At 43.8% G+C, this 25,388-nt stretch overlaps 2 protein-coding genes across 2 annotated transcripts in view; one reads left to right on the top strand and one right to left on the bottom strand.

The window, feature by feature from the left end:
* DCBLD1 (discoidin, CUB and LCCL domain containing 1) overlaps positions 1-3,444 on the bottom strand; it is a 49,145-nt gene extending 45,701 nt beyond the window's left edge. The window contains exon 1 of the mRNA XM_075498631.1: positions 3,087-3,444. Coding sequence (XP_075354746.1) covers positions 3,087-3,333 — 247 coding nt within the window. The 5' untranslated portion in view covers positions 3,334-3,444. The remainder of the gene's footprint in view (positions 1-3,086) is intronic.
* Positions 3,445-21,095: 17,651 nt separating this feature from the next.
* The window catches only part of ROS1 (ROS proto-oncogene 1, receptor tyrosine kinase), a 76,347-nt gene continuing 72,054 nt past the window's right edge, over positions 21,096-25,388 (top strand). The window contains exons 1-3 of the mRNA XM_075497336.1: positions 21,096-21,218; positions 22,992-23,045; positions 24,721-24,780. Of these exons, the coding sequence (XP_075353451.1) occupies positions 21,096-21,218; positions 22,992-23,045; positions 24,721-24,780 (237 nt within the window). The remainder of the gene's footprint in view (positions 21,219-22,991; positions 23,046-24,720; positions 24,781-25,388) is intronic.

The raw sequence follows: 25,388 nt of genomic DNA, 5'->3' as shown, positions 1-25,388 counted from the left end.
TGGGTTTTGTACAAGCCCCTGAGAACAGGCATAATCTCTCATAATTACTGCATATGCTGTTGTCACATTAAATAACAGCCTTGCCTCAAAATGTTTAAGAGCCTACTGCCCATCAATTCTTCCAAGTGGGCATTGGGCGCAACTGTCAACAGACCCAGGAATACTGCAAGCAAAGTTCACATTTGGATGCTGATCTGCAAATCCCACATGAACTAGGTTCATCGCTGCGCTTTATTGGAAGTGAAAATAAATGAGTTACAGCAATAGCAGTAGCTTAAATCTTGTTCTTAGAGTAAAGTCCCCATTCCTCTTATGCTTTCATACAAGCACTCAACCCTCAGGTCAGTTTTAAGTCCTACTGGCCAGAAATGTAATAGAAGACGACTCAAAACTCTGAGAAGAAAGACTCAGATTCAACTCTGATTTCTGCTGCCCACAATTACAGTGTTCAAGGTAATTTCTTCAAGGTCTCACTGAGACCAGAAGAAAAAGCAGAGGATGCTGAAAGGCAAAGATAATGTGTTCAGGTTGGCCTCCCTTCTGCCTTGGGTTCGAACTGCTGGAAGGAGATTTTGGGAAGATACACCAGGTCGGGTACGGCTGTACAAGGTTGGCAGGCGGGGAACAAGGTATATTTTGCAGTTGTCAGCAAAGAACTGGCAACCGAAACCACAAGAGGAGTTAAGATCAGCATACAGCAGAACAAAAAGGGAAAAGAAGAACCTTTTATTATAAATCCCCAAAAGCTATTTATCACTCATGGACAGTCATAGATGTGATATTTGTCCCCAGGTGAAACCTACTAAGCTTACAAATATGTTTTAATTAAGATCAGTTCCTTAAACGCTCAGCCTTTCCTATCATCTTTCGGTGAACAACAAAATTCCATGTTTCATAGATGTCCTCGGACAGCACACACATTTAACATATTTTCAAGAGCAGAAAAAGAGCTGAACACCTGGGCTCTGCACAGTCACACTCAGATACAAGCCATGCTATGAAGTAACCAAGCCACAGTGAAAAAAAAGAGGCCTTTCCTTAATTTAAAACTTAAGTAAGAGAACAGAAGCTATAACAGCAGCTTCATCCTTGTTCTGTAGCATCTCTCAGGAAAAACTGAAGAGGAAGGTGAGCCGGTTGTGAAAAAAAAGCAGGCTGCGCAGCCAGCTCATGAGAAGCCAGAAAAATGTACTATGTTTTCAAAAATGAGTATTTTTAAATCAATATATTTAAACCAGCGCATCTTTCTTTGAACCAGCTGGTGGGAGACACTGGTGGTGACAAGATACAGAATTAGCTGAAACTCGAGCCTGATTCACTCTGGCACTTCTCGTGCTCCATTACAACTTTTAAATCAAGTCGAGCAGCTTGTGTAACAGGAAGTTTGTATCCACTTAGCCTTATCTCCTTTCTCCACTGGTGTGACTTTAGAACACTTAGCCCCTAATTTATAGGGCAATATCAATAAACAAACAAATAGAATAACTGCCCCCTGAGGAGAAAGGAAAGGCAGGGGTCAAAATCTCTTCTGCTTTCTAGCCACTGGACAGACTATCTTGTAAATTTGAGTTTGGTCCAAGGAGAACTAGGTAAAATATTCCTTTGTGTTTCCATGCCGTTGGTTTGATGGTAGAGACATTTTGAACATAAATACAACGCAAGTGCCTTTACTAATTACTTTGGGAATACAGATGAGTTATAGGATTCATACTTACTGCTTAGCATCACCTTATGCACTAAAACCCCCAGAAATCCCAGCAAACGTAACTATTTCCAACTGACTCTCCAAATTACTTTCTCCTTGATGCCATCACATGCGAGACAAACATTAGTGAAAGAGGAAACAAACAAAAACAAAACACTGATGCAAAGAGGGGACTGAGGGAATTTTTTTTTCCTGCATACATGGTTCTTGGAGCGTACCAGTTGGAGTCTCAAAATGGGGAAACATGTTGAGGACAGAACAGCAAAGCTTCAAGGGAAAAAGGCTACTGCATGAAGCCGACAAGCAGAAAGGCAACACAACTCATACCAAATTTTCCCTTCTGTGGAGATTCGTATCAGGAATCTCCGGTAATAGGAAGTTATGGGAAAAACAGGTACAAATCAGCCAAGCAAAGCACTTCGTGCTACTGCTTGGATGTAATGCTAAAGCACAGCAGCGGGTTCTGGAATTTGCAGCCAGGTTGGAACATTAATACGGGGACTATCAATTTATCCGAATACGTTGCCAAGCTCATTATGATGCTTAATTTCCAGTGTTAACTATTTTACCAGTGGCTGTCAGCGAACTCTTCTAAGATGGATGCATCAGGCCGTGCAATGCCACAGCCATAGGGCTGCAACTCCTCGGTAGGAGAAGTCAGCTGTACTTGTAATTTACACAGGAAGCTTAACCGTGAGCCGCATAAAAACACAGGGTGAAGAGAACAGTAGCTGGGCCCTCGTTCCAACAACCGCAGTACCACAAAAGGGCTTGCAAGATCCCCTTGAGATTCCTACAAAACTTTGTCCCGGCACGAGTAAGGGCATTTCTCTTTCTCAGCGAGGCAGTAGGCGAGCAGACCTGCCCGTATGCAGCTGTGGGACAGGGGCTGCCAGCCCCGACCCCGGCCGGAGCAGAGGGGGTGCTGCCGGGGCCGAGCGCCGGCCGCCGCGCCCGGGGCTCCCGCCGGGGCTGATGAGGCGCGGCCGGAGCAGTCGCCCCGGTGGCAGCGGGAACCGCCGGAGCCGCTCCCTGCCTCCTGCCTGCAACTTGCCGGAGACTTTTCTCCACTTATTTGACTTTAAAATAAAATATTAAGAAGTCCTAATTAACGAAAGATTAAGAAAGCCGTAGTATACGTTTACTGTAAGGCCGGTCACCACTTTAATCTCGCAGCTACTCAGGCACGGGGATAAACCCGGCGAGGATTAACCAGGTCAACTATATACAGCCCCGAGAGCAGCTCAGGCTGCGCTCCCGCGGAGCAACGAGGCGCGCACGGCGGCCCCCCCCAGCACCCCACCGCTCGCCCCCAGAGCGGGGTGCCCCCCCGGGGGGCCGTGCATGCCGGGCCCCCTCCCCGCCCGCCGCCCGGACTCACCCAGCTTCTCCGCCCGCAGCCAGAGCGGGGCCGAGGCTCCGAGCAACAGCGAGAGCAGCAGGGAGGGGGCGGCCCGCGCCCCCCCGGCGGGGCCCATGGCTCCGGCTCTCGGCGGGGCCGGCAGGGCACAACTTCCCCACTTCCCTCCTGCTCCTTTCTCTTCCTCTCCTCTTCCTCCTCCTCCTCGCCGGGGCGGCTCGGGGGCCTGCCCGCCCTCCCGCGGAGGGGGGCGGCCGCTCCCCGGCATCCTTCCCCCCCGCAGGTGTTTCTGCGGAGGCGGAGAAGGGGCCGTGCGGGGCTGCCCCTGGCCCCGCGCCCCGCCGCTGCCCGGGCTGCACCGCCGCCGCCTCCCGCCTCCCCAGCCCGGGGCTGGGGGTGGAGAAAGGAAACGGGAGAAAGGGAAGCGCCACTCTTCCCATTGGGCTGCGGCGCGGGGTATCTCCTCCTCCTGCCGTGGACCGAGGGGCCGGCTCGGCCCCGCCGCCCCCTCCCCTTCCCTCCGCTCCCCTCCGCTCCGCTGGCGCTGCCTCTCCCACCCGCCGCTGCTCTGGGGGGGCTGCGCCGGGGCCGGGGGGCTCCCCACGGCTGGGGGCTCCCCGCTGCGCTGCGGGCCGGGAGGTTAGCCCAAACCCGCGCAGCCCCGAGCATCCCCTGCCAGCCCCCGAAGTTGGCGGGCCACATATATGCATATATATAGCACACACACGTGTCCGTACGTACGTATTTGTAAGCAAACAGGATTATTTTGCCGTTTTGCCGTTTGTTCCCGCTGCCACAGCGAGAAGGGGCACAGTGGGGTGCCTGCGCGGGGGCGGGCACGAGTGGGGCCGGCGGGAGCGTCCGGCCCCTGCAGCAGAGCTGGGGTCGTGCCGGGGCCTCCCGCCCCTGTAACCTGCTCCTGGGGTGGCACCTCCGCGCAGGGGTGCAAAATGCATGTTTAACATGTGCCAGCTTTTGTGCATTGGAGTTCTACGCTGATTAATTATGGATTTTTTTTGAAGGGTGCTGTGGGCAGCTCCCTGTCCAGGTGGGACGGCCTCGGCTGCCCGGCACTGGAGAAGACCTGTGGCACAGGGGGGGACGCAGGTGCACGGTGAGGAAACGGCTGCAGCGCCAAGAGGCCGCAGGACACTCGCACGTTAAACAAGCCCCAGCGGTTGGCCTTTTAAAAGTATGCCGGAGAATTCAAAGTAGCCTGTGTGCCTCTGTACAGCCTTTTCAGGGACGGGTTGCTATGAGGCGGGTAGAGTGACAATGCTGGCAGGTCAGAAATACTGCGCTGCTGTGCTGAACTGAAGTACCGAATTACCTCGCGTGTCCTAGAGACGACTGATAATTATTAGATTTTATAGTATTTTAGAAAAAGTCAAGCTTAGTAAACCTTTATTCTAATTGAGCTCTTGTTTTGTAAGTATTAATGCCTGTTTTTTAACTTTTCAGACACCATATGTGACCAGGCATATTTTTTTACCATGTACCTGCTACATTGCATTCTTGGTATATGTATTTAATACAGGTTTTTAGTAGCTGAGACTTACCCCTTCTTTACAATGGAGAGTTTGCAATCTAGGCTAAAACGTTATCCATGGTGTAAGGCAGAGCATTCGATTCTGCAGCAGTTTAGCAGTCAGACTAATCCTCGGTGGAGCTCGTCAGCAAATGCCAGCATCCTTCTGGCTGAAGGAGGTTGTGGTGGGTCAGTCGCTTCAGTCATCTGAAGGCTGAGAGACTTTTAAAGAGGAGTAAGTCCATGTGAATAAAAGTGGCCTGCTACTGCATTTGTCTCACAGATTGTCAGGAACAAATCCATACAAATGAGGGTGATTATGGAGGGGAAGGGGCGAGAAAGTCAAACTCCGCAACAGCCTCAAGACTGCATTTGAAAAGAACACAGAATTGGTAAAAATATTGTGGTCATAGCAAGTAGCTTCTCCAATACCAGATACTGGTTCAAAACCTACAAATGAGACCCAACATAAATGAAAACATGAGGGAGAGAAATAAATAGGACGATATAGATGTTGCAAAACGTGTATCACTTGTGGAAGCATTGCAGTTATTGAAAAGCGATGTAACAACATCATAGCATACATTTTTTTGTATCAGTTTCAGTGGGCAAGCAAAACCAGTCAGTCATGCACAGGATGGTACTGGGAATTATATCGATTTGCATTCCATCAACTGAGATCTAGAATATATTCTTTAGTAATAGGGCCAGGTTTTAGTTGTATTTGTTAAGGGTCATAATAAATATTGGCAGAAAAGTCCTGCCAGTCAAGCCCAAGTAAGTTTATGGAGGCAGTGCTGCAGTAAACTGAGTCTGGTGATCTTGGGCAATTTAATATGCAAAAAGCTCTGCCATGGTGCTTGCAGATAATGTTGCTAGTGCGGAGCTCTCAGCAGAACTTAGGTGGTTGGTAGTTGGTACAGGCAAGTTAGCACCCTTGGAAGGCCAAAACGGTTTTTGCCTGGCACATACCTTTAGGAGGCTTGTAAGGAGGAGGAAGATGGGTTCGCAGGCACCGGGAAAGGAAGCTTTCTCCTTCTCCTGGGCATTGGAGGCTTGGCAATGCCCTCTGGGACAGATAGCTGGAGAATAATTCCCTTCACAGTTGTTTTTATTCCAACGATTTGTAGTAAAATGATAAGTCATGCCCTTGAGACCGGGGCTGTAAAATACCTGGGAGTGGTATTTGTTTTCCTTTCGTGATTGGTGAAGGAGTTTACTGTACAGGAAGGTTGCCTTTTCAATCTTCTCACCGCCCTGGCTCAGCAGGAGCTGGTTACTTGTCTAAGGCCACGTGTTTCCCATTGCAAATGTCTATAATGTTCAGGTGGAAACTTCACCTCTTCCAGAAGGTTTTGGAAGCATGGGTTTCCTATTGACTTCAGTAGGATAATGAATAACGCAATCAGTGCAGTAGCTTCTCTATTATTTATTTTGCTATTAAATTCACATTACTTTATCATGCTCTCTTCCTGTCAGTTTTCAGTATGCTGTAAGCAAGGAACTTACTGTCAGCTTCCAAGATTAAATAATCATTAAGATGAATGAAGTAGTCTGTAACTCTCAAAGCTGTTATTCAAGGACTTCTGTAACCCTTGTCACATTGCTACATTGGTTCATGTGTACTTTTCCAAATTTCCCTTTGTAAGAAGGAGAATTAAAACCAGCTTTTAAGTAAGTACAGTTTTAAAGGCAAGGGCTTTGAGTCAAGGCAAAAGATTAATTCAGAAAGAAGGCATATGTCGAGCCTGACTAATACCTTGTGGAGGTGTCACACAATGGGAACTTTACAACACAAAAACTCCCTGGCAGACCACTTCTGACAGCTTAATGCAGCTGATTTTGGTCACTAACACTGACTTAATTTGGAAGAGATGGGATTCACCCATGGATGTAGACAGGCTACTTTTTAGCATGGGCATGTGCCCTTCCTTTACAGTTAGTTTTCCAAGCATACCAGTTAGGAGTATTTTGTGTGTTTAATGCAAATGGTATTAACTGAGTCACCTACAACTAGGTAATGTATCTCATCTAGTATTCGTTATATGGATACCTTTGCTGTGCAGCCACCTGCAAATGAGAAATTATGGTTTTATTCCACGGATGTCTGACCTCGGGATGAACAGCAAGACAGGACTTAAGGGCAAAATCAGCTCAAAACACATTAGAAGGTGGCTGGTCAGTATGGTGGGGACATAACCAGGCTTTATTTATAGACTTGTACAGTCTATAGCTTCATGGATTTACCTTCTCACCTATACTTGTTATATACTGTTACATACTTGTATATAACACACTCCAAGAGCTTCTTCTAAACAGACATAAAGCATCTAATGAGTCCTTGCGTGCCTTGTGTGTTGTTAAGCTGGTAGTTTGTCTGGGGGAAGGGGCAGAGGAGGAAGGAAAAACACATTGAAGAGTTTACCTAGGCTTATCTTGCAAGCTTGACACTGTATACATACTTTCTTTCAAAAGCATCTTGTTTAGTACATTTGTTCTAGGGGAAAAAAAAAAAGCCAAAACCCTAATTTATACAAAGAGGTTTTTTTCATCTTATTGGCACAGCCTTGCTTTTGCGCGGCTAACAGGAAAGTTCCTGTTCTTCAGAAGTTGTAAGCACTTTCTTTACTGACTGTGTAGAAGAAGGGGGAGGAATCATAAAGCACAGTGAAGTGGGGAGGACCCCAGGTCACAAATCACAAAGCGCAAGAACAATTCTAGGCATTGAGAGGTATGTTAATCTTGTCATTTAGCAGAAGGATAGCTTGCAGATTGAGAGGTCTTTTAATGGTCTTTATATACAGGCCAGTTTTTGCATTTTCATTGATGCAAAGCAAATAGTATAATGGATTTACAGGATAAAGCTGAGAACAAAATGCTCTGGTTGCCGATCTCTGTGTATTTGGGTACTGTGTTCTGCCAGAAGTGTATGCGGTGGCTGTATAAAAAATCAGAAAATGAAAAACATAAAATAAAAGCCTGAGGTGTGTCTAGATTCAGCATTTGTATATGATATGTGAGGACCCCTCCTTGTTAAAAATGGTTAGGCTACAGCAAAGTCAGTGCTGCTGCAAGGCTGTGGCATGGCTTAGAAAGTCTAGCAAGTTCCTTGAGACACACCTGAATTATTCTGTATATGTAGAGTATATAATGGACACGGTATACTGTGCTGTGCTTGTGTCATTGGAAGGCTAAGGCCATGCCCGTGGAGCAGAGAAGACATTTCAACCTGTGTAACACCACTCTCTATTAAGGTCGGCATACCATTAAACCAGCTGGAGATGGACTGACCTCCAGGACTCCTCTGGGCTTCTGGATATTCACCTAGCTACTGGTGCAATAAAGGTCTTCTCCATTTGTAGCAGACTGCGGGACTGGGGTCTCCTTGTCAGAGCCAGCCTTAGTTCTGGTGAGGCTCACCTTAGCAACCTCCATCCTTGCTTACTGTAAGCATCCCTCTCCAGGTGTGAAAATGCACAGGAGTGAAGGAGTTAATAAAATAACATTTCCACTTTTCAAGTAGTTCTGAGCAAGTAATTAAGAAGATATCATGACTAAGTGCTTCATTACTTCAAGGGAAACATGAGGCAAAAATCAGACAAAAAAAAATCTGAGAGATGAAACAGTTTAACTTGCACTGGCACAGGTCACTGCCCACACCCATAGTTGGGTGAGCTGGGACCATAAGACTGGCATTATGCAATTACACCGGTAGCAAAAATCCCCAGGGGGGAGAGACCATAAATATTCTTAGACCTTAAGAACATGGAAGAAGAAATTGGGGGCAATAAATTCGGGTAATAATCTCTGGGAGAGAAAACCAAACTACAGCAGCCTTCGAGACTTTTGTCTTTTATTTCCAGCAGCAGAGAAGGATAGGTCTTGTCTGGGCAGGAGTGGTAGTAGGGCCCTCACCAGCGCTGGCAGGGAATGCCTGTGGGGTAACTGGATGCTGAGGAGGATACGCAGCCTCATTCACTACAACAGCAGCAGTTGGGTGTAACTCTAATGAGCGCCATATAGGGGATGAATGTGCACTTTTCATCACTTTAATTACTGTAACCTATCCAATCATGTCACCTATTATGATGTAATTATGAGATCAAGCTGAAGACTAATCATTTGTCCCACTGCCACATATTTTGCAGTTTCTCACAGCTGCTTGGTAGTCTTAGGTCATAATTTGTCTCACTTTCAAGCAAAATGAAATAAAGTTGCTAATCATCCGGATTTTGAAGACAATCAACCAGACATGCCATGCTGCCGTCTTAAATTCTGTCAAGAAATATGGGGCAGAATGTTCCTTTTCATTTAAACATATTGTTTTAGGGTTGTCTTGAAAAATATTGTGATCTAAAGATTCATGACACTCTTTGTCAAAACAGAGCCTACTATTTTATAACTGACTAGTTGGCAGCATCCTTGATCAATTTGTCAGTGACAAAGCTCTCATTGCTTTTTATAGGTGTTTTTAAGGATTTTCCTGTTTCTGTAAGGTATTAGCCCTCACACATTTAAAAGGTAAGAACTTTTTCCCCTTAATACATAGGTAGTATGTAATTTTTAACTGTAGAATGGTTTTTTTTTTGAGGGAGAGTTCATAGCTGAATTTGCATAGTCTGCATTTTTTTCCATGAGAAGCAAGTAGTCTTAATCATTTACTCATGTTTATGAGGCTGCATCCAAGTAGGAGCTAAGAAATTACTTGTGCAAAATATGAAGCAATCCCGTGGCCACTTCCAGGAATAACCAATTATGTTTGAATCACATGCCTTTTTAATAAAGACAGCAACTGGTCTAGTTATATTCTTCCAAAAAAAGTGTGGAGTAATGGAAGGTGAATGCAAGTAAGCAGTGTTTACCCATTTCTAATACAGTGAGTGTGGCACGCACTCTCGTGTGTACTAGAGAGGGCAGTTTACATACTGTTTTATTGATCGCTATACCCCTGGCTATATGAGTAGGAGCTTAGAGAGCTGAAACCAAATACAAGTGTGAGCTGAGCGACTGCCTGATTTAACAGAAATCATCCAGTTTACACCAGATCTAGCCCTTCTTCCTAATTTCAAGTGTTCATGGCACACTGCAGTTTTCTTGCAGAGTATGATATGAACTCAGGCAGAAAGCCTCAGGGGTTGAAAAGTAAGTCCAGAGATGGCCTTCCTTCCCTTCAGTTGATTTCTTTGAAGAGAGAGGGATGGGAATCATGCTTATTACTTTAGTAATTAGTGATGTGTGGGACTGTGCTCCCTCCCCCCTCCCCGTGCTCACTTTGGGCCCTATGGAAGTCTGCACTCCAGGAGCTTCACAGAAGCAAGCCAGTTATGCATAGTGGAAGCACGGGTCATAAATCTGCAATAATCATTATGTGCAGAGAAAAAGCTTCTTGTGCAACTTTTCCACATAGCATTGGGGCATTACACCAATGAATTACAAGGTCAAATTCTTGTAATTCATAACTGTCACAGCTGTGGATTGCAACTGTATACATAGTTTGAGGGTTCACTGTCAATTGCTTTTAAGGCCAGGCTATTTATTAGATGTAAAAAACTGATCAAATGTCATTTGTCTTTGTAAAGACCTTTGTGCCTTTTTTAAAATAATTTCAAAAAAATATGGGCTTGAGTTTGAATATTTTCTCATATTTTAATTACAGTATTCAATGTATTATTGCACCTCTGTATGAAATAAAAAAATTTAGGGCCTACCTTAGGTTCCTTGTCAAAGGTAAGTGGATAACAGAAAGTAAATGTAGCAGGTTAGTGAACACTCAAATCCCTTTTAAACATTCATTCCTCATAACATAATAAATGATCAATAATTGATAATTTTTATCACTTAAAGTTAGGTTTATGTGGACAGTATCATTTCTCACATATGCCTTCCCAAAGTAAGAACTTTTAGCATCCTTCTGTCTACTTCTTTTCATTAAAGACGCTGTATTCTTAGTTACGCTAGACATGCATACTGGTGGTTGTTCTTCGCCCTGGGGTTCACAGATGGTCCTAAAGGCCTCTTTTGAAATGTGATATATGTAGTTGAGACCTAGTTAGGTCTGCTACCTAGACTAAATTCAGCCTATATTTTAATTGTTTCCTTTATATCCAGTATGGCATTTGTCCACCAAAATCAGATGTGATTTGCCCTCCTTCCCTTGAGCATGGTGGTGTTTTTGCTGCAGGGTGGTGGGGTAGGGCTGACTGCCTATGTGGATTCAGCCCGGGAATTCCCCTCCTGTGGGCTGCTCGCCTGCGCCGATGCAACATTAGGGCCAAGGCCAGGCTTTCACCGGGTGAGCAGCTCTGCTGCCTAATCTTCATTTCTAGCTCTTGCTGCCTGGGCATGTTGAGTTCCCACTCTAAAAGCTCTGCAGTAGATGTAGATGTAGATGTAGTAGTAGTAGATTCTTACCGGTTTCGTACACATTTGTCCACAGCAGCTTAAAAGGTTTGAGTGAACCCAGCTGGCTTCATCTAAAGGCATTCCTCCGGCAGATGAACAGCGCAGAACAGCTAGGAACAAGAAAACCTTCAGCTGGCATGACCAACTCTGGCAGAGAATACCTGTGTGTGGCCAAAGTCCCTGCAACAATCCCCGCTACCCAGCCACAGTTCCTCATGTGCCCAGAGAAACAGGCAACTTCACATAGGAGATGCCGTGGGGTGGCTTGGCTTAGTGTGGCATGAAAGGATGGAGGATGCACACCCAGAATCCCAAACGGTGAGCATGGTGCTGGTGCAATCAGCCACAGCTAAGGCTGTGCTGGTGGCCACTCAAACCAGGGCAAAACTAACCCTGGTAGTAATTACCTGGTGTAGTCCTGCAGTGGAAACACACACCTCTTGTCTCTAGAGAGGACCTGAATCCCTGCAGCTTCTGACTTTCACACGCAGCATCCTGCTCATCTGGGAATTATGAGGGCTCAGCACCTTTTCAGAGGTTACCATAATCTTTTAGGTTCAGACTTCCGCTGTCTACATTTGAATACTGTACCATTTATGTGTTTTTAGGTATTTGACCTACTGTTTCAAAAAAGATGAGCATGCTATATTAATCAATCATCAGGATTCATGTTAGCACTGTTGAACTGTTTTCTGACTAACTTTGTAGCTTTTGCTTAGAAAAGTAATCAAATGGATTTTGATTCATTTTCATGGCATTATTTTGTCCCTCTCCCACGCTCCCACCAATATGCCCTCATTACTAGGGATCTAGAGAGGCAAAGCCATTGAAAAATGATGGTCAAATATCCTGTATCACACTATCCACTCCTATTACTGGCAAGGTGGTGAATTATGACTTCTCCATTTGCCAGTTCAACTACTTCTAAACAAGCAGGATCAGGGAGCCTGGCTGCTCTTCAGCCTTCTCTCAGCTACAGAGCACTATTGGATAACATGTAGGTCGTCCCACGTTGGCTTCCTCTGGTCGCAGAGGCTGGCTATGGCGGACCATGAACCTTCACTTACTTCCTCGCATCTTAAAACCAATCTTTTTTCTTGATGTTCCTTGTTCTGTGTTAGTGTCCCGGGATTTTTGTTTTGTTTGGTGGAATTACATTAATGTAATAAAATAGCAAACATTGAAGGAAAAGAAACAAAACCAGCATGACAGAGATACCACAGTCAGAAAATAGTGATAACATTTGCAGACAGCCGTTCTGCCAAGTGAAGGCTAACTTGTTGCTACACAAGAGAAATATTTATAGCTATTTTGTTTTACTGGTCTTATAGAAATACACATATAGTCAATTTCTCATATGTATTGTCTTTATCTGAAAGCCATGTGCAAAAAAGCAGTAAAGTATTTTGATTGGCATACAGACGTTAAAGTGTATGTGCCTGGGCACTCTTTCTGGACCTGGAAACTCTGCCAAAGGAAGCATTACTCTTAGCAGTCTTGCTTGGGCAGAGTCTCTGCCTTCATCTTAGTTCTTGGGCCTAATCTAAAGCACCTTGAAGTTGCCGGCGGAACCTGTGCTGACAGCAGCACTGAGTGCTCCTTGGGGCCCTTACGTTCCAGGTTCTGATGGATCAAGATATTGCTGTACCCATAGCTCTCTGCTCTGCTCAACTTCTACAGCTTGCAGAGCAGCAGAAGAGAGCATGTGCCTGCACATGCTGCTCAACGTTCACTTAAATTGCTATTAGGATGGGTATCCACCAGTACACTGGACTGTGAACACGAATGTCTACAGAGGTTGAAGGGTATGGTCTCTTCTGCAGTCTCTGCTGTGGATTACTGCTTAAGGGCATGTTAGCCTTTTTCACAGAATAGACTTTCTCTGGTGTGTAATTTAGTCCATATCCTAAACATTGCTGGAAAAGAAAAAAATACAGAAGCATCTTCTCAGAAATAGTTATTACAGTATCCACTGTTTTAAAATAAGTAATTCTGTTACATCTGTTTTGATATAGAGTTTTTCTCTTTCTCTTTGAGCTCCGCTGACTCCTTTCAGCATTAAAAGAGGGCTGTGTGCGCGCATGCTTGTGTTTGTGCATATAAGTAATACTGAAAAAATAATATACATTTCATAAACCAATTTATATCTTTAATCTTGGGAGCATAAACATATGAACCAGTCTGACAACCCTTGTCTAATGCTTTTCCTCTCTTACCCTGCTTTACCTTTAGGTAGTATTTGTCATTACAGCTGAAGCACGTCATTGTTTTGCAAATCTTTTGGGAGTCCAGATGTGCTCGCAATTAAAGGCCAACTCTTATTATTTGTATTATCATAATGCAGAGAGAGGTCACTGTTCTATTGAGCAAGATCACATTCAAACACGTCATGAGCAGCAGACCCCGCTCCCCAGGCTTCTCTCTATTAAGGGACAATGATGTATCCTCAGAACTAAATTTAGTTAACAATAGCAGCTGTTAGAGTGAAGGTTCAAACCAGCCGGGTCAAAGGGTCCCTTTCTTGGCCTTACTTCCCCTCTTCTGGTGCTCACCTGATGTTGTGTTGAGCCAATTCAACTTGCTGAGCCAGCAGAACATTTTCTTGACAGCAAGGTGAATGGCGCTCTGCTGTGTCGGGGACCCGAATTAGCTCAGTAGAGGATCGAAAAACCACCAGAGCTGGTGCAAGGGGGAATGACCACACCACAAGGCCAGGGGAGGGGAAACGGAGGTCTGGGAACATGGTGGGAGGGAAAGGCAGGGTAAAATGTCAGGGCTGCTGTCTTTCACAGAGCGATAAATCCTCTCAGCCTTGGCGTGCATCTTCACCGTTAGTGTTCAGGTGTAGCTCTGTGTGCCTGTCCCCCTCCTTGCTCTGGCATCTGCCTGACTTCTCGGTGAAGACAACTTCCTCAGGAAGGAAACTTCCCCCAGCTGTCAGGAAACTTCCTCAGCCAAGGAAAAGGAAAAGCTGGTTCAACACCAGAACAACCGCTTTGCTGTGGGTCTGACAGCATGTCAGTGCCAGCATGAGGGGCAGCGTGCGCACAGCTGGAAACAGATAATACTTAGGCTGTTTTAAAGCATTGTAATTAATTTAAAATCAATACATCTAAATGCAGGTGACTGCTGTTGTGGTCAATGGAGACTCAGGCTTGGTTCAGTGGCCTAAACAGAGGCACCTCCTGCCTTTTGAGATGCTTGGGTGATCCCTCTGCCTCCCAGCTGCTGGCCCAGAAGGGCAGGGCTCTCCATTGCTCTGGGCTGATACCTGCCTGCCCGGGCCCTGAGGGGGCCCTGGCTCTCCCTGCCCGGCCCCAAGGGGCTCACCCTCTGGCCACAGCCCAGGACCCCATGTCAGACCCGCGGGACCATCAGCCTCTGCCCCGGTGATGCGACAGCAGGGCCAGTCTCCAGCTGCCACAGGCCCCGCCGAGCCATGGGCCCGTGTCCCGGCCTGGCCTCGGCCTGTCCCCATCCCCAGGGAGGTGCCGCATGCCCGGGGCTGGGGCTGCCCCAGTGTCCCTGGCTGCCCTGCTCCCGGCCGGGGGTGGGACAGGCCCTGCCTGCCGGGCCCTGCCCTGGGGGCCCCCCGACACCGCCAGCCCTGTGTGAACCTCTGCGATACCCTAAAACAGCACGGGCGTCACCAGGCAGCAGGACCAAGCCCCAGGTGTCCCCAGAGCCAGGGAGCAGGTGCGGGGTCGTGGGGCTCAGCACCGGCTGCCTCTCAGCAAGGTTGATCCGAATTTGGGGGCTGTGGAGGCGCACCCTGCCCTCTGCCCAGCGGGGCGACAAGTGCCTGCTGAGGAAAGGCCACATCTTAAATCATGGTGGCTGTTGGTACTCCGAAGGGGCTTGAAACCCTTAGAGGATAAAATCTTAAGAGCCGACTGGGCTGCCTGTGGTGCTGGCACACGTTTAGCAAGTTGAGACAAAATGTTGGCTTTCCCACAGCATTTACCTTTTCACCTGTTAAGGCAGGTGGAAATGACCTGTGGGGCTACCATCCCCAGGATTTGTCATGTCAGTAGTCCCAGCTAACCATGGTCTTCCTAGGGGACGTTTTCCTGTCCCTCAAACAAGAAGGGATCAGACATATATCCAGCTGTTTGCAACAAGCTTGTGTATGCCTGTTGGAGGCTCAAGAACATTTTAGAGCACTTGTTTAAAATTATTATTGTTTTTTTCTACTATGAGCGGTTTTGCTATTGCTTGTGTGGAGAAGAGGAACTACTTGTTCCTATGGACCAGTGGCAGTGCCAGTATCCAGGGGCACTGCTCAGCCAAGGAGAGGGCAGGAACTTTTGGGAGAGAGGACTGAAAGTCTAGATATTTACTGAAAGGTTAGTGAGCGGTGCATCCAAGCAGCACTTCAGCAACACACTTTCACAAGCAGGTGGTTGAAATGGTTGAATCCAGCCCCTGCTAACTCCTGCCCCACATGGTGGGCACTGTTGTTTCTCTGGCTGTCACAAACTCCATGCAGATGGGCTCTCTTCTGGATTGCTGGATGAGCAATTTCTTTTTATGAAACTACTGGGAGATTGAATGTTCAGGTATTTTGGAATACCATGGAAACCAGGAGGTGTTAGAGGTAAAGCCTTTTATGGAGATGTTTGTGCAGGCTGAGCATCTGACTGTTCTGAAGATCTCTACAAGGATCATGTAATCTACACTACTGCTTCTGCTCCTTTTGTCTTTTTCTCCTAATCTTGGCTTTATATCTTCTTATACACTGATCTACATGCTCAGAGCAGTAAGTCACTCCCTCTGCAGTATGCAATCTTCTTTCCTTCTGTTCCTCTCTAAAAACCTTTGCAAATCTTTTCCATGCAGTCTTCTTCAGACATGCTGCATCAGGCCATTTTACACTTACACTTGTGTTGCCCTGTCTGCTACATGTGTATGTTGAAATGTAGTTTTCTTCAAATTTCAGACTGCACATTTGATTAGTAACAATCAGAAGATACCTAACAGATAATACAGTTGAACAAATCACTAGCGAGCTTTGCAAATACCTTGCCAACCTATCCTCTTTAAAGCAATACAAAAAGCAGTGCAAGCTTTATCTACTTAACAGCAAGGTTTTTATTTTCACTTTGTGCTAGCTCTCTTTCTCCCCTCATGTCATACAGGATGATTACACAAATGTAGTTTAGTAAGCCCTGATATAGTATTTTTTTTTCAGATTCAAATTTTTTAGCAGCATATTTATAGATCCTTGTTACCCTTTAGCATTCCTTATATTTTCTATCCTGGCCTAGCTTTCACATCTCTTGCTGTCGTTAATCTCCACAGTTTAAATTTGCTTAGTCTGAAATCCATCATTGTATATCGTTTAATGAGACATTTCTGCAGTCATCAGTACTGCAGATCAATAGAAACAAATCCCTGTCTCCTGACTGGTTTAGCTAAGTATCTCATGCATGACTGTCTTTCCAATTTGATCCAGTTTAACAGTCTGCTTCTCCCCCCTCCCCAACCCCATTTCTCTAATCTGCAGAGATAGATATAAATCTTGAGCCAGACTCCAGGGGGTTTCTCTTGTACGGTCTTCCCTCTGTTTGCGCAAAGCGCTCCCTGACCGACTGGCTGCTATTGCCAGACAAACAGCTGCCTTAGCAGTTGCACTAACAAATAAAAGGGAAGGGAAGCAGGGGCAGTGGAGGGAAGCTTTTTGCCCTTAGGGTCCTTGTTCACTTACTTTACTGAGAAATTCATAAGCTAATGAGGGCCCATTGCTGGAGGGAAAATGAGAATAATCTGTGATCTTTGGAAAAGAGTGAAAATCTGTCACCACTAGTGAGTGCTTCACATCAGCATATCTTTTCAAAGCTACCCTCACAAGACAAAGGGGTTAGAAACTGATAAGTAAAAGCTGAGATTTTCCTTTTCATTGCTCTGCCCCGTAGGCTGGCTGCGGGATTGACAGTCTCTCCTTTCTGACCTCTCCCAACTTTCCCCCCATCCAGGCAGGACTCATGAATGTGGTCTAACTTCAAGGTATTTTTAGTGCTATGTAACTGGACACAAGCAGTCCAGATTAGCTATAGACATTTGGGACCTTTGGGTGTGCCCCTCCTTGCCTCCTCAGGCATCCCTTTTTCTGCTTTTGGGGTCCTTCCAATTGCTGCTGTGTGCTGTAGTTTTGTGAAACTACGTACTGATGTGTTTAAATGGTGGCACATGGTCAAGTTTTTCATTTGATGAGATTTTAGGTGCCTGACTTGCACGTGGGAGCAAATTCAAATTAAATTGCTGGAGTGGGTATTACCTTGAGCTGCTTGGCCTACCTTTTTGATGGAGGTTGCTGCCACTGGGTAGAGGTGATGGCATGGCTCCTGGACTGGATCAGCCAGGAGCTGCCCTGAAATTTGTGAGTTTTTGCTCTGGAGTATTAAAATAACCTGAAGTTGGCATCAGTTCATGTTACTGTGTTGGGCTGTAACCTTTGGCATCCGAGGAGATGCTTCCCAACTGATCTCTCTGGCTGTAGGGGTAATACCTTGTGTCTGTGCACTGGGGTGCGTGGTAGAGGAGGCTGCCAACCTGCCTTGAGCCAACGATTTCAGTCTTCTGATATAAGTGCAGCGGAGCCCTAAAGCTCTGTGTCTTAGATCATTATTCTGCTTCTATTATACCATTCATGTATACATATGTACAATCATGTGCATGTTCACATACAGGAAAGATTAGTCTTTACAGATCGTGATAATTTCAGGTATAAAGAAGATGTTAGTTCCTTGCTTTACTGGCAGTAATAATGTGTATTTTTCTCCTCAAGATGTGATAGCCCATATTCGTTACTAGCAGGGCTGATCATTCATCTGTATATACTTCTATTGCTCTCAAAAAAGTTTGAAAGATGAATGCGTGGTTTGTGAGGTGCTCTGATATATACTGCTGTTCAGGTAGGGAATTGTGATAGAGTTTGCTTTTCTCTGTTACTCACTACACTGCTATTTTTCTCCTCATTCATGGTCTTCTCCCTTGCAGATCCTCTCCCTTTGCTGGTCTTTGGGATGAAGGAAATGATGTTCCGTAAGTAGATCTATAATATAAAGGACAAGGCTTATTAATGATATCTCACAGAATTTGGATCCCTAGTTCTGTGCTAGGATGCAGTTTTATGGAAGAGATGCACTTAAAAATAACACTTAATGCTCCGTCATTTACAGATTTTACAAACCCTCCTTTCAAAGTTCGGTTTCTAAAGCCCATGACTACTCTTTTCCTGAAGAATTCCTGAAATTGAGGTGAAAAATCCAACGACTCAGGTGACTGCTAATATTTGTTTGGCCAATATGTTAGAAGAAACATAAACAAGAAAGGAGACATTTCAGTACTTCTTTTTATTTGAAGGTCCTGGTTTATGGGATGTTACAGTGACACCTGGTGGAAAACAGTGTTGGAAGTCTAAGAAAAATTTCTGCATCATAAAACTAGTTGTTCGTTCGAATAATGTCTTTAATGTTATTATTTTATTAACTACCTATATTGCAGTAATTGTTAGAGCCCATATGTGCAAGGTATGCATGTACTACACATATATGAGTGTGCAAATGCTCACGTACAAGAATTATCAGCATCAGTAATAGTGAATCTTTCCAGTTATAAAGAAAAGGTTAGTTATGTGTATTTGATAGTAACCAAATTTCCTTGCCCTAAGAGCCAAATGCCAACATTTTTATATGGCTGCTGACTTCTTCAGGCTTTCAGGTGCACCTTGATTACATTCTTCACCAGGTTCTTAACTTGATCCCTCCTCCTCCCCTCCCACTGCTCCTCCCTATACATACCCAAACAAGACCCAAGACAGCCTAACAATCAAGTAGTTCCTAAAAAAACCCCAAACCAAAACAAAAAAGTGTTGAATAATTAAATACAATTAAAAGATTTTTTTAAAAGATTGAACTTAGACATATTTGTTTACTCGGGTTACATCTAAGCTAGTAATTTAAATCCATGCCAGGCAGCATTCTTAGTCCTGAGTGACCACATAGATCAACCGTTAAACTGTTAGAGTTGTCCCTGGCTGGTTTTGGTCTACATCAGCACTAGCCCAAATAATATCCAAGAACAGTTTGGGATATAGTAAAAGCTAGGAGTCGTTTCTCATAGGTATTTCAGTTGTGGGTATCCTGTCTTGGAGTATGAGTGACTTTTAAAGTGAGGATGTGGGTTATTCCATGCCACCTGCTAGGGTGTGGGTGTGGGTACATTTAATTTACTGGTATAGACCTACTAGCCCTAGAGACCAAATTCTGAGGGTCCTAAATCTAGAGATCTATCCAAAGCACAAAGTGCTCTGCCTCAGGAAGAAATTGCAGCCTCCATCTGCCTGTCATCAGCTTCCTCTTCAGTTTTGCTGCTCATGTGAGCTCTGACGAAGCTTCTTCAGCCAAGATGAGCTGGATTAGCAAAGAGCTACTATTTAAGCAGTCAGACTAAACTGGCTTATTTTGGCTGGAGCTAAGGAGTTCCCTCTTGAGCAGCTTTGCTGGTGGACTGGAGCCAGGGCAGCATCCTTCTGGAGTGCAGAAGTGATAAGCAAATGGGGCAGTAACTCCCCCTCACCTGTGTAGCTGAAAGGCCTTAGCTGAAATCTAAGCTCACCTTACATGGGTCTTACTCTCCTCCAGGAGTTCCCTTGAGTAGTAGTGAGGAGGCTGAGATAATGCATAAGGAAACCTGCAAATGCTTCCCAGGACAAGTGGAAGAAAAGGAAGGAGCCTGCTCCACAAAGCCTTTCCTTCCTCCGACCACCTTCAAGCCATGTGCTTGGCAATATCCATCGGCTCTCTCCAGCCTGGCTTATCCTTTCCTCCTGCCTTGGTGCTTTTAGCTCCTTTCACCTACCATGCATGGGCACAGCAGCACGTGGGGCTGTGCTGCAGCCTGAATCAGAGAAAACAGCATCAGGTTGATGCTAACCAATTCACTTCTGTTGTTGCTGGGTTAGTGTTAACCAGATTCTCAGCCTGGTTTATTGCATGACTGCAGGAATGTTTGCTTGGCAAGTGAGTGGGGCTTGGGAAGGTGTGGTGGAAAAGCAGGTCTCCTTTTTAAGCAGCAATGACAGGATGTGTCAGCTTAAACTGATCATCAAATGCTATGTTATTTATAAAATAGCATATTTTATGTATAATGCATAATACACATGCACAAAAATGACATAGCATTTGTTTATATATACATATATATATGTAAACTGGATCGATTTCCTACTGCAGTTCACAGAATGACTCTGTGGATAGCTCTGTCGGTACAACAGAGAAGTGCCACAGACTGGGAGCTGGATGTATCTTAAGCTTGAATTCCCATTGACCTCTTTAATGTGAGTCTCCAGCTTTATGTAGAACTCTTCACCTCTCTTTAAATCGGATACACAATTTATCCATCAGCTTCAATTTTCTTCCATGACATGGGCACAAACTTACTAGTACAATTGTGCCCACTCATGTAGAGACCCCCTAGCAGATTGGCTCTGGTTAGTTTGTGTCTACGTTGCATCAGAAAGCAGACGGGTCTGTTTGGAGTGGTAGTTTGGTGTGGAAATGGAACATTTGGAAACAGTCTTTAAAATAGAGGATTAATTAACATTTTTGTACTGACTCATATGAGCTGTAGTGTTCTAACGAGGTTATTCATCATCACAAACAAATTTTCTTAGTTGTATCCACTTAAAAATATTTAGAAATAGCTTAATCATAGTAGAAATTAAGATTAGGCCAGTTTTCTCTCACTCTTTCCCTGTTTCTGTGTTGCTTGGAGCACCTGATTAGAAGCATTGCGCTTAGTTTCCTCTTTACATTAATGATATTTATGTAAGGAGATACGCTGACTTTCATTGGTCAACTCTTTTGTTTCAGTGGTTTAATAAGAAACTATGAAATAGATGTTGTGCAATTTCAAGACAAGTGCTCCAGGAAGCTGAAAAGTTGTTGAAGGAACGGAGTATAAACAAGGATTTTAAAAATATTTAATAAACTGAAATGCAGAAATTTCACAGTTGCGTCTCTGTCATCTAGACTAAAAGGAGTTCGTATGGCTGAGTCAAGGAAAGAATCAGACTGACAGATGAAATTGTTTAAGTTATGAGGAACACTTGCCTGTGGGATCTCCTGCTAAACAGACTTGCTGCTTTTCACTGTGTATGGATTTCTGCAGTGTACTGTACTTTCTCAAAAAATTGTCAAAACTTATGTACAAGTAACCTGGTAAGTTTTGAAAAACTGTACTTAATATTTTGAAACATAGGTGGTTATTAGCACTGTAAGAATTTTCTATTACGTATCAGCTTTTTCAAAATTATTTTAAAGAATGTATCTGAGTAAAAGCAGAGTTTGAGAATTAATGTTTAACATTTGAATTTGTGGAACCTGGTAAGGAAGAAATCCCATTAACCAGATTGCATGGGTTTTTGTTTTATACTTTCTTTATATACTTGTTCCAACAGCTTCTGAAATTACTATAAACACTAAAGACCCTGGAGGGTGGAAGAGAGAAACCTTTGTTCTTTCAGTTTATTCACGTTACTTATCAGTTTCTGTCTAGTTTATGACTTTTCTTATATAAACCTAGGAAAACTGTAAATTCACAAGAAATTGTCTGGGAATCTGTGGCTTGCACAATTATCCTGAATTAGTTTCAGCTTCTTGAGTCACCTATACTTTAAATTGTGGATATTTCTTTAAGTATTAAAGTAAGTGGTTGGATCCTTAATCTTATGCTTTCTTAGTATTCCTTTGAGTATTCGAGTGGAATTTATTATTTTTCCTTCTACTGATGCACAACAAAGATAAGCAAAACCTCTCAAATCCAAACACTAATTCTGCATGAGGCTTTCAGGAGTTACGTCCTTGTTTCTATTTGCCTGAAATGTTGATGTTGTTTAGAAGACCATGTACCTTTGCTCTGTAAAAAGGACATTTTGTGCTTTGGGGCTAACTAACTGTGGAAACCTACTGCAGAGGACTATTACCCGCTCCATTTTATTTCGTACATTTGTCTGACAGTTCCTTTAAAACTATTTCTAACTCTTGCACCAGTGAAAGAGTTAATTGCCTTCCCTGATGGAAGCCTATCATGCAATGATAACTTTAATGGGGATCCTTTGATTTAAGCTGAAATTAATTCAGAATAAGAAATAAGTTGCTCTTCCTCTCAGCTTTGAAAGACAGGAAAATCGCATTCGTGTTCAGTGAACGTATTGTGTAAGGGATTCAGATGAGAAAAAAATAATCTTGGAGTCTGAGAGCTGTAAATCTTATTTTTCACCTCCAGTCTGCTTATTGTGTTCACGTTTGCTTTGTGACACCTTTGATTATCACTATTGTCACAGTGTGCCCAGTGTGCTGAAAATTTCTTCCTGAGAGTTGTTTTATTAAGGGTGCTCTTACCTGTTTGCAAGACAAAACTTAAGACCTAACATTCAGCTTCTCCAAGGTTGTTAGATACATCCTCAAATCATTTACACTTCACAGGCGGTGACTGGTTTTGCACACTTTGAATTATGTGAAAAAGCAGGCACCTTAGCTCAAGAGCACTTTTGGCAGAAGAGGAAGGCCGGTAACCATATGGCTGCGTAAAGCCCCTTCAAAAGGAGGCCAGACAAAAGGCATTTAGCTTGAAGGAAGGTCTTTTTGCTCCCAAGAGGTCAAAGCCACTTGGCTTTGTCATTTATGCCCAACATATTTATGAAGCATTTGTTATTGACTTAGTGAACCAAAATCAGGAGATGAGAGCCAAATTCCTACCTGAGGTAATTTAATTAACACCAACTGATTCTGCCAATGTCTTTGTTTGATGGTACTCTGAAATTACTCTCAAGTTAGAAGCTACTGGTGTGTCAACAATAAATTTCTTCAAATGAGGAAACATTAGTCAAAAAAAATTTGTTTTACAAGAAACCAATGCTTTAATATATTTTAATCAAAGAATTTTGGGGAAACATTTGACTCTCTGTAAAAAAGTATGTATTTCTCTTCTAGGAAGGAGGACTTGGCATTACTAACCTTTGCAATGTTAGTGATATCACTGGAGCAGTGAGTAATTGTTTACTTTGTTAATTACTGAGATTTTGTGTTACTGCTATTTGAATAAAATGGGTACAATGATCATATTGTCAAAGACTTCATGTAAATGTGCACAGTTGCCTTTCTGGCGTAAGTCAATAGGTTGTGTGCTTAGATTTGGCTCAGACACAACTATCTTTTTGTTTAAAGAAAATGTGTAAAGGGTGTGGATCTCTGCTGTGAGTCATGTTCACATTTGTGATCTACAAAGTTCATAATCACTCATTTTTGAGAAAATGAGTCAAAACTAGCATTCCCTCCAAAATGCAAATCATTAAGACTGTTTTATTCAGCTACCTTTGTACAGTTAAGTAGTTTATTTTGTTTTCTCAGTGGTTTGATGGGAGAAAACTTAAAATTACAATTGTTGAAAATTTAGAGTTCTGTAGGACTTCAAACGGTTGCATCTATCATGGGGGCCTCTTCAGCTTAACATGAGCTTTCCATAGCAGCATTCTTGTGAGGACTTTAGCTGATGTTCTCCTAGTTCGGATTTCAAATGCAATTCAAGCTGGTGGTTATACATATACTTTGAAGAGTGGTGGAGAATTCAGTCATCAATATTTTCCCCAGAGACTAGTGGCAAGCAGCCTCTCAGCGCCTGGCATCTGGTGAGGCTGGGTCATTTATGATGCTGGGACCATAAAAGGCTGTGTTGTCATGAAAGTACATAGCAAGGTTGACTTGCCTATTTAGGTTACTGTGTATCTTTGCTCAGTGTTATCAAGTCTTACTATTTTTTTCATGAGGCTTTGCAATGCTCAATATCAGAGTCTTCTGCTTCCAAAGTTGTTTCCTTCCAGCTTCCCTTTAAAAAGAAAAATGTACATGACCATTAAGAAGTGGATGGGACAGTATAAACAAGAAAGGTCCAACATCAAATCCAAACCACATAATATTTATTACATCTTTGAAAACTCGTGGTTTTAAAGCTGATGCCTTGCCTGTTGGAGAGTGGAGAGCTTGTGTTGAACGGCTTTCCACTGGGCTTGGCTGTGCTGCATACTGCATATCTGTTACTTCTCCTCAGAGAACAAGTGGTAAAATAAAGCTGGGAGGGAGGGAGCACTGGCCACACACATCATGGCTGGCTGGGTGACTCATTCCCCGAGCAAGACTGAACGTGGAGTGTCTTAGCTGGAGCTGTGCATCAGCCCTTTCCCAAGGCCTATGTAAAGCTGAGCACTCTCCCCAGGTGATAGTCACAGTCTGCTCAGGTGTCCTGCAGTCCTTTCAGTGCTCTCAGTACATGTGAGGGTGTCAAAGTCTTTACCAGAGCTGAACAGGTAGTTGAACATCTACTGTTTTGCACAAAGCAATCTCTAAGAATGACTTATTTTTTCTTCTGCTCTATGTTTGATTTTACATTGAGAAGGGCACTATACAACATAACTCCCTTACTGTAGTATGAGGGTACCTATAATCTTTGGTGTATTTAATATTTTTGTTACAGAGTTTAAGTGCTTAAATGCCTATTTTATTGCTAAGGAACTGGGGCATAAAGGAGCTAAGTGACTTGGCCATGCAAAATGTTTTACTGCAGCTGGAAATTGAACTATTGTCCTCACCCTTAGTGCTGGTGTATCCCTTCTCTTTAAAAATGTGCTTTCAAAGTCCTTTTTAAAGCCACCGTCTGTCTTTGCAGTGCACACAGGGATGTCAGTTTTGGAATGCAACGGTGCAAATCAATTGCCCACTGAAATGTGTGAGTATTGCCTTAGCCTTGGCTCTATAGCACTTGTCTCCAGTCCATCAAGTACCTTATCCAATGGCAGATATGGAAAACCTAACCAGAGCAGTGTTTCTATTAAAAGATGTAATGTCCGTATTTTCTCTCAGGACTTTCATAAATTCTCTTTTGGGAAGCTAATAATTCTTGCTGTGGGATTTACCTGTAATATCAAAAGTTTTCATTGTGTTTGTCAAAATGTGGGGACATTTTATAGTTCATTAAGGTCCACCACTCACCCAGATTTTCAGGCAGTGAGAAAGAACTAGTGCTTTTCAGGATTTTACTGTACTGGGGTCTGTCTCAGAGTTATGCAGATGTAAATGAAGCGCATGGTCTTTAGTAGATTGATTTCTTGCTTTTACTAAACCAGATGGATAAGAATTAGCATTGGTTTGGGACAATTGCCATGATAGTTTTTAAACTGCTCTTTTTTCTGGACCTCTTGAACACCTGAAGCTCATTAATCCTTGGCATCATTTTAATGTTGACTTTCTGGTTTTTCAAGTGTGGAAGTGTGGGTTTTCCTTCTTTCATTATTTGCCAGTGATAAGGTTTTGTAGTGTACTTTCACTGTAAGAAAC

Source organism: Mycteria americana, chromosome 3 (genome assembly GCF_035582795.1).
Source record: "Mycteria americana isolate JAX WOST 10 ecotype Jacksonville Zoo and Gardens chromosome 3, USCA_MyAme_1.0, whole genome shotgun sequence".
Classification (NCBI taxonomy): Eukaryota; Metazoa; Chordata; class Aves; order Ciconiiformes; family Ciconiidae; genus Mycteria; species Mycteria americana.
Note: the sequence above shows the minus strand (reverse complement) of the source record. Positions and strands in the feature narration are given on the sequence as shown.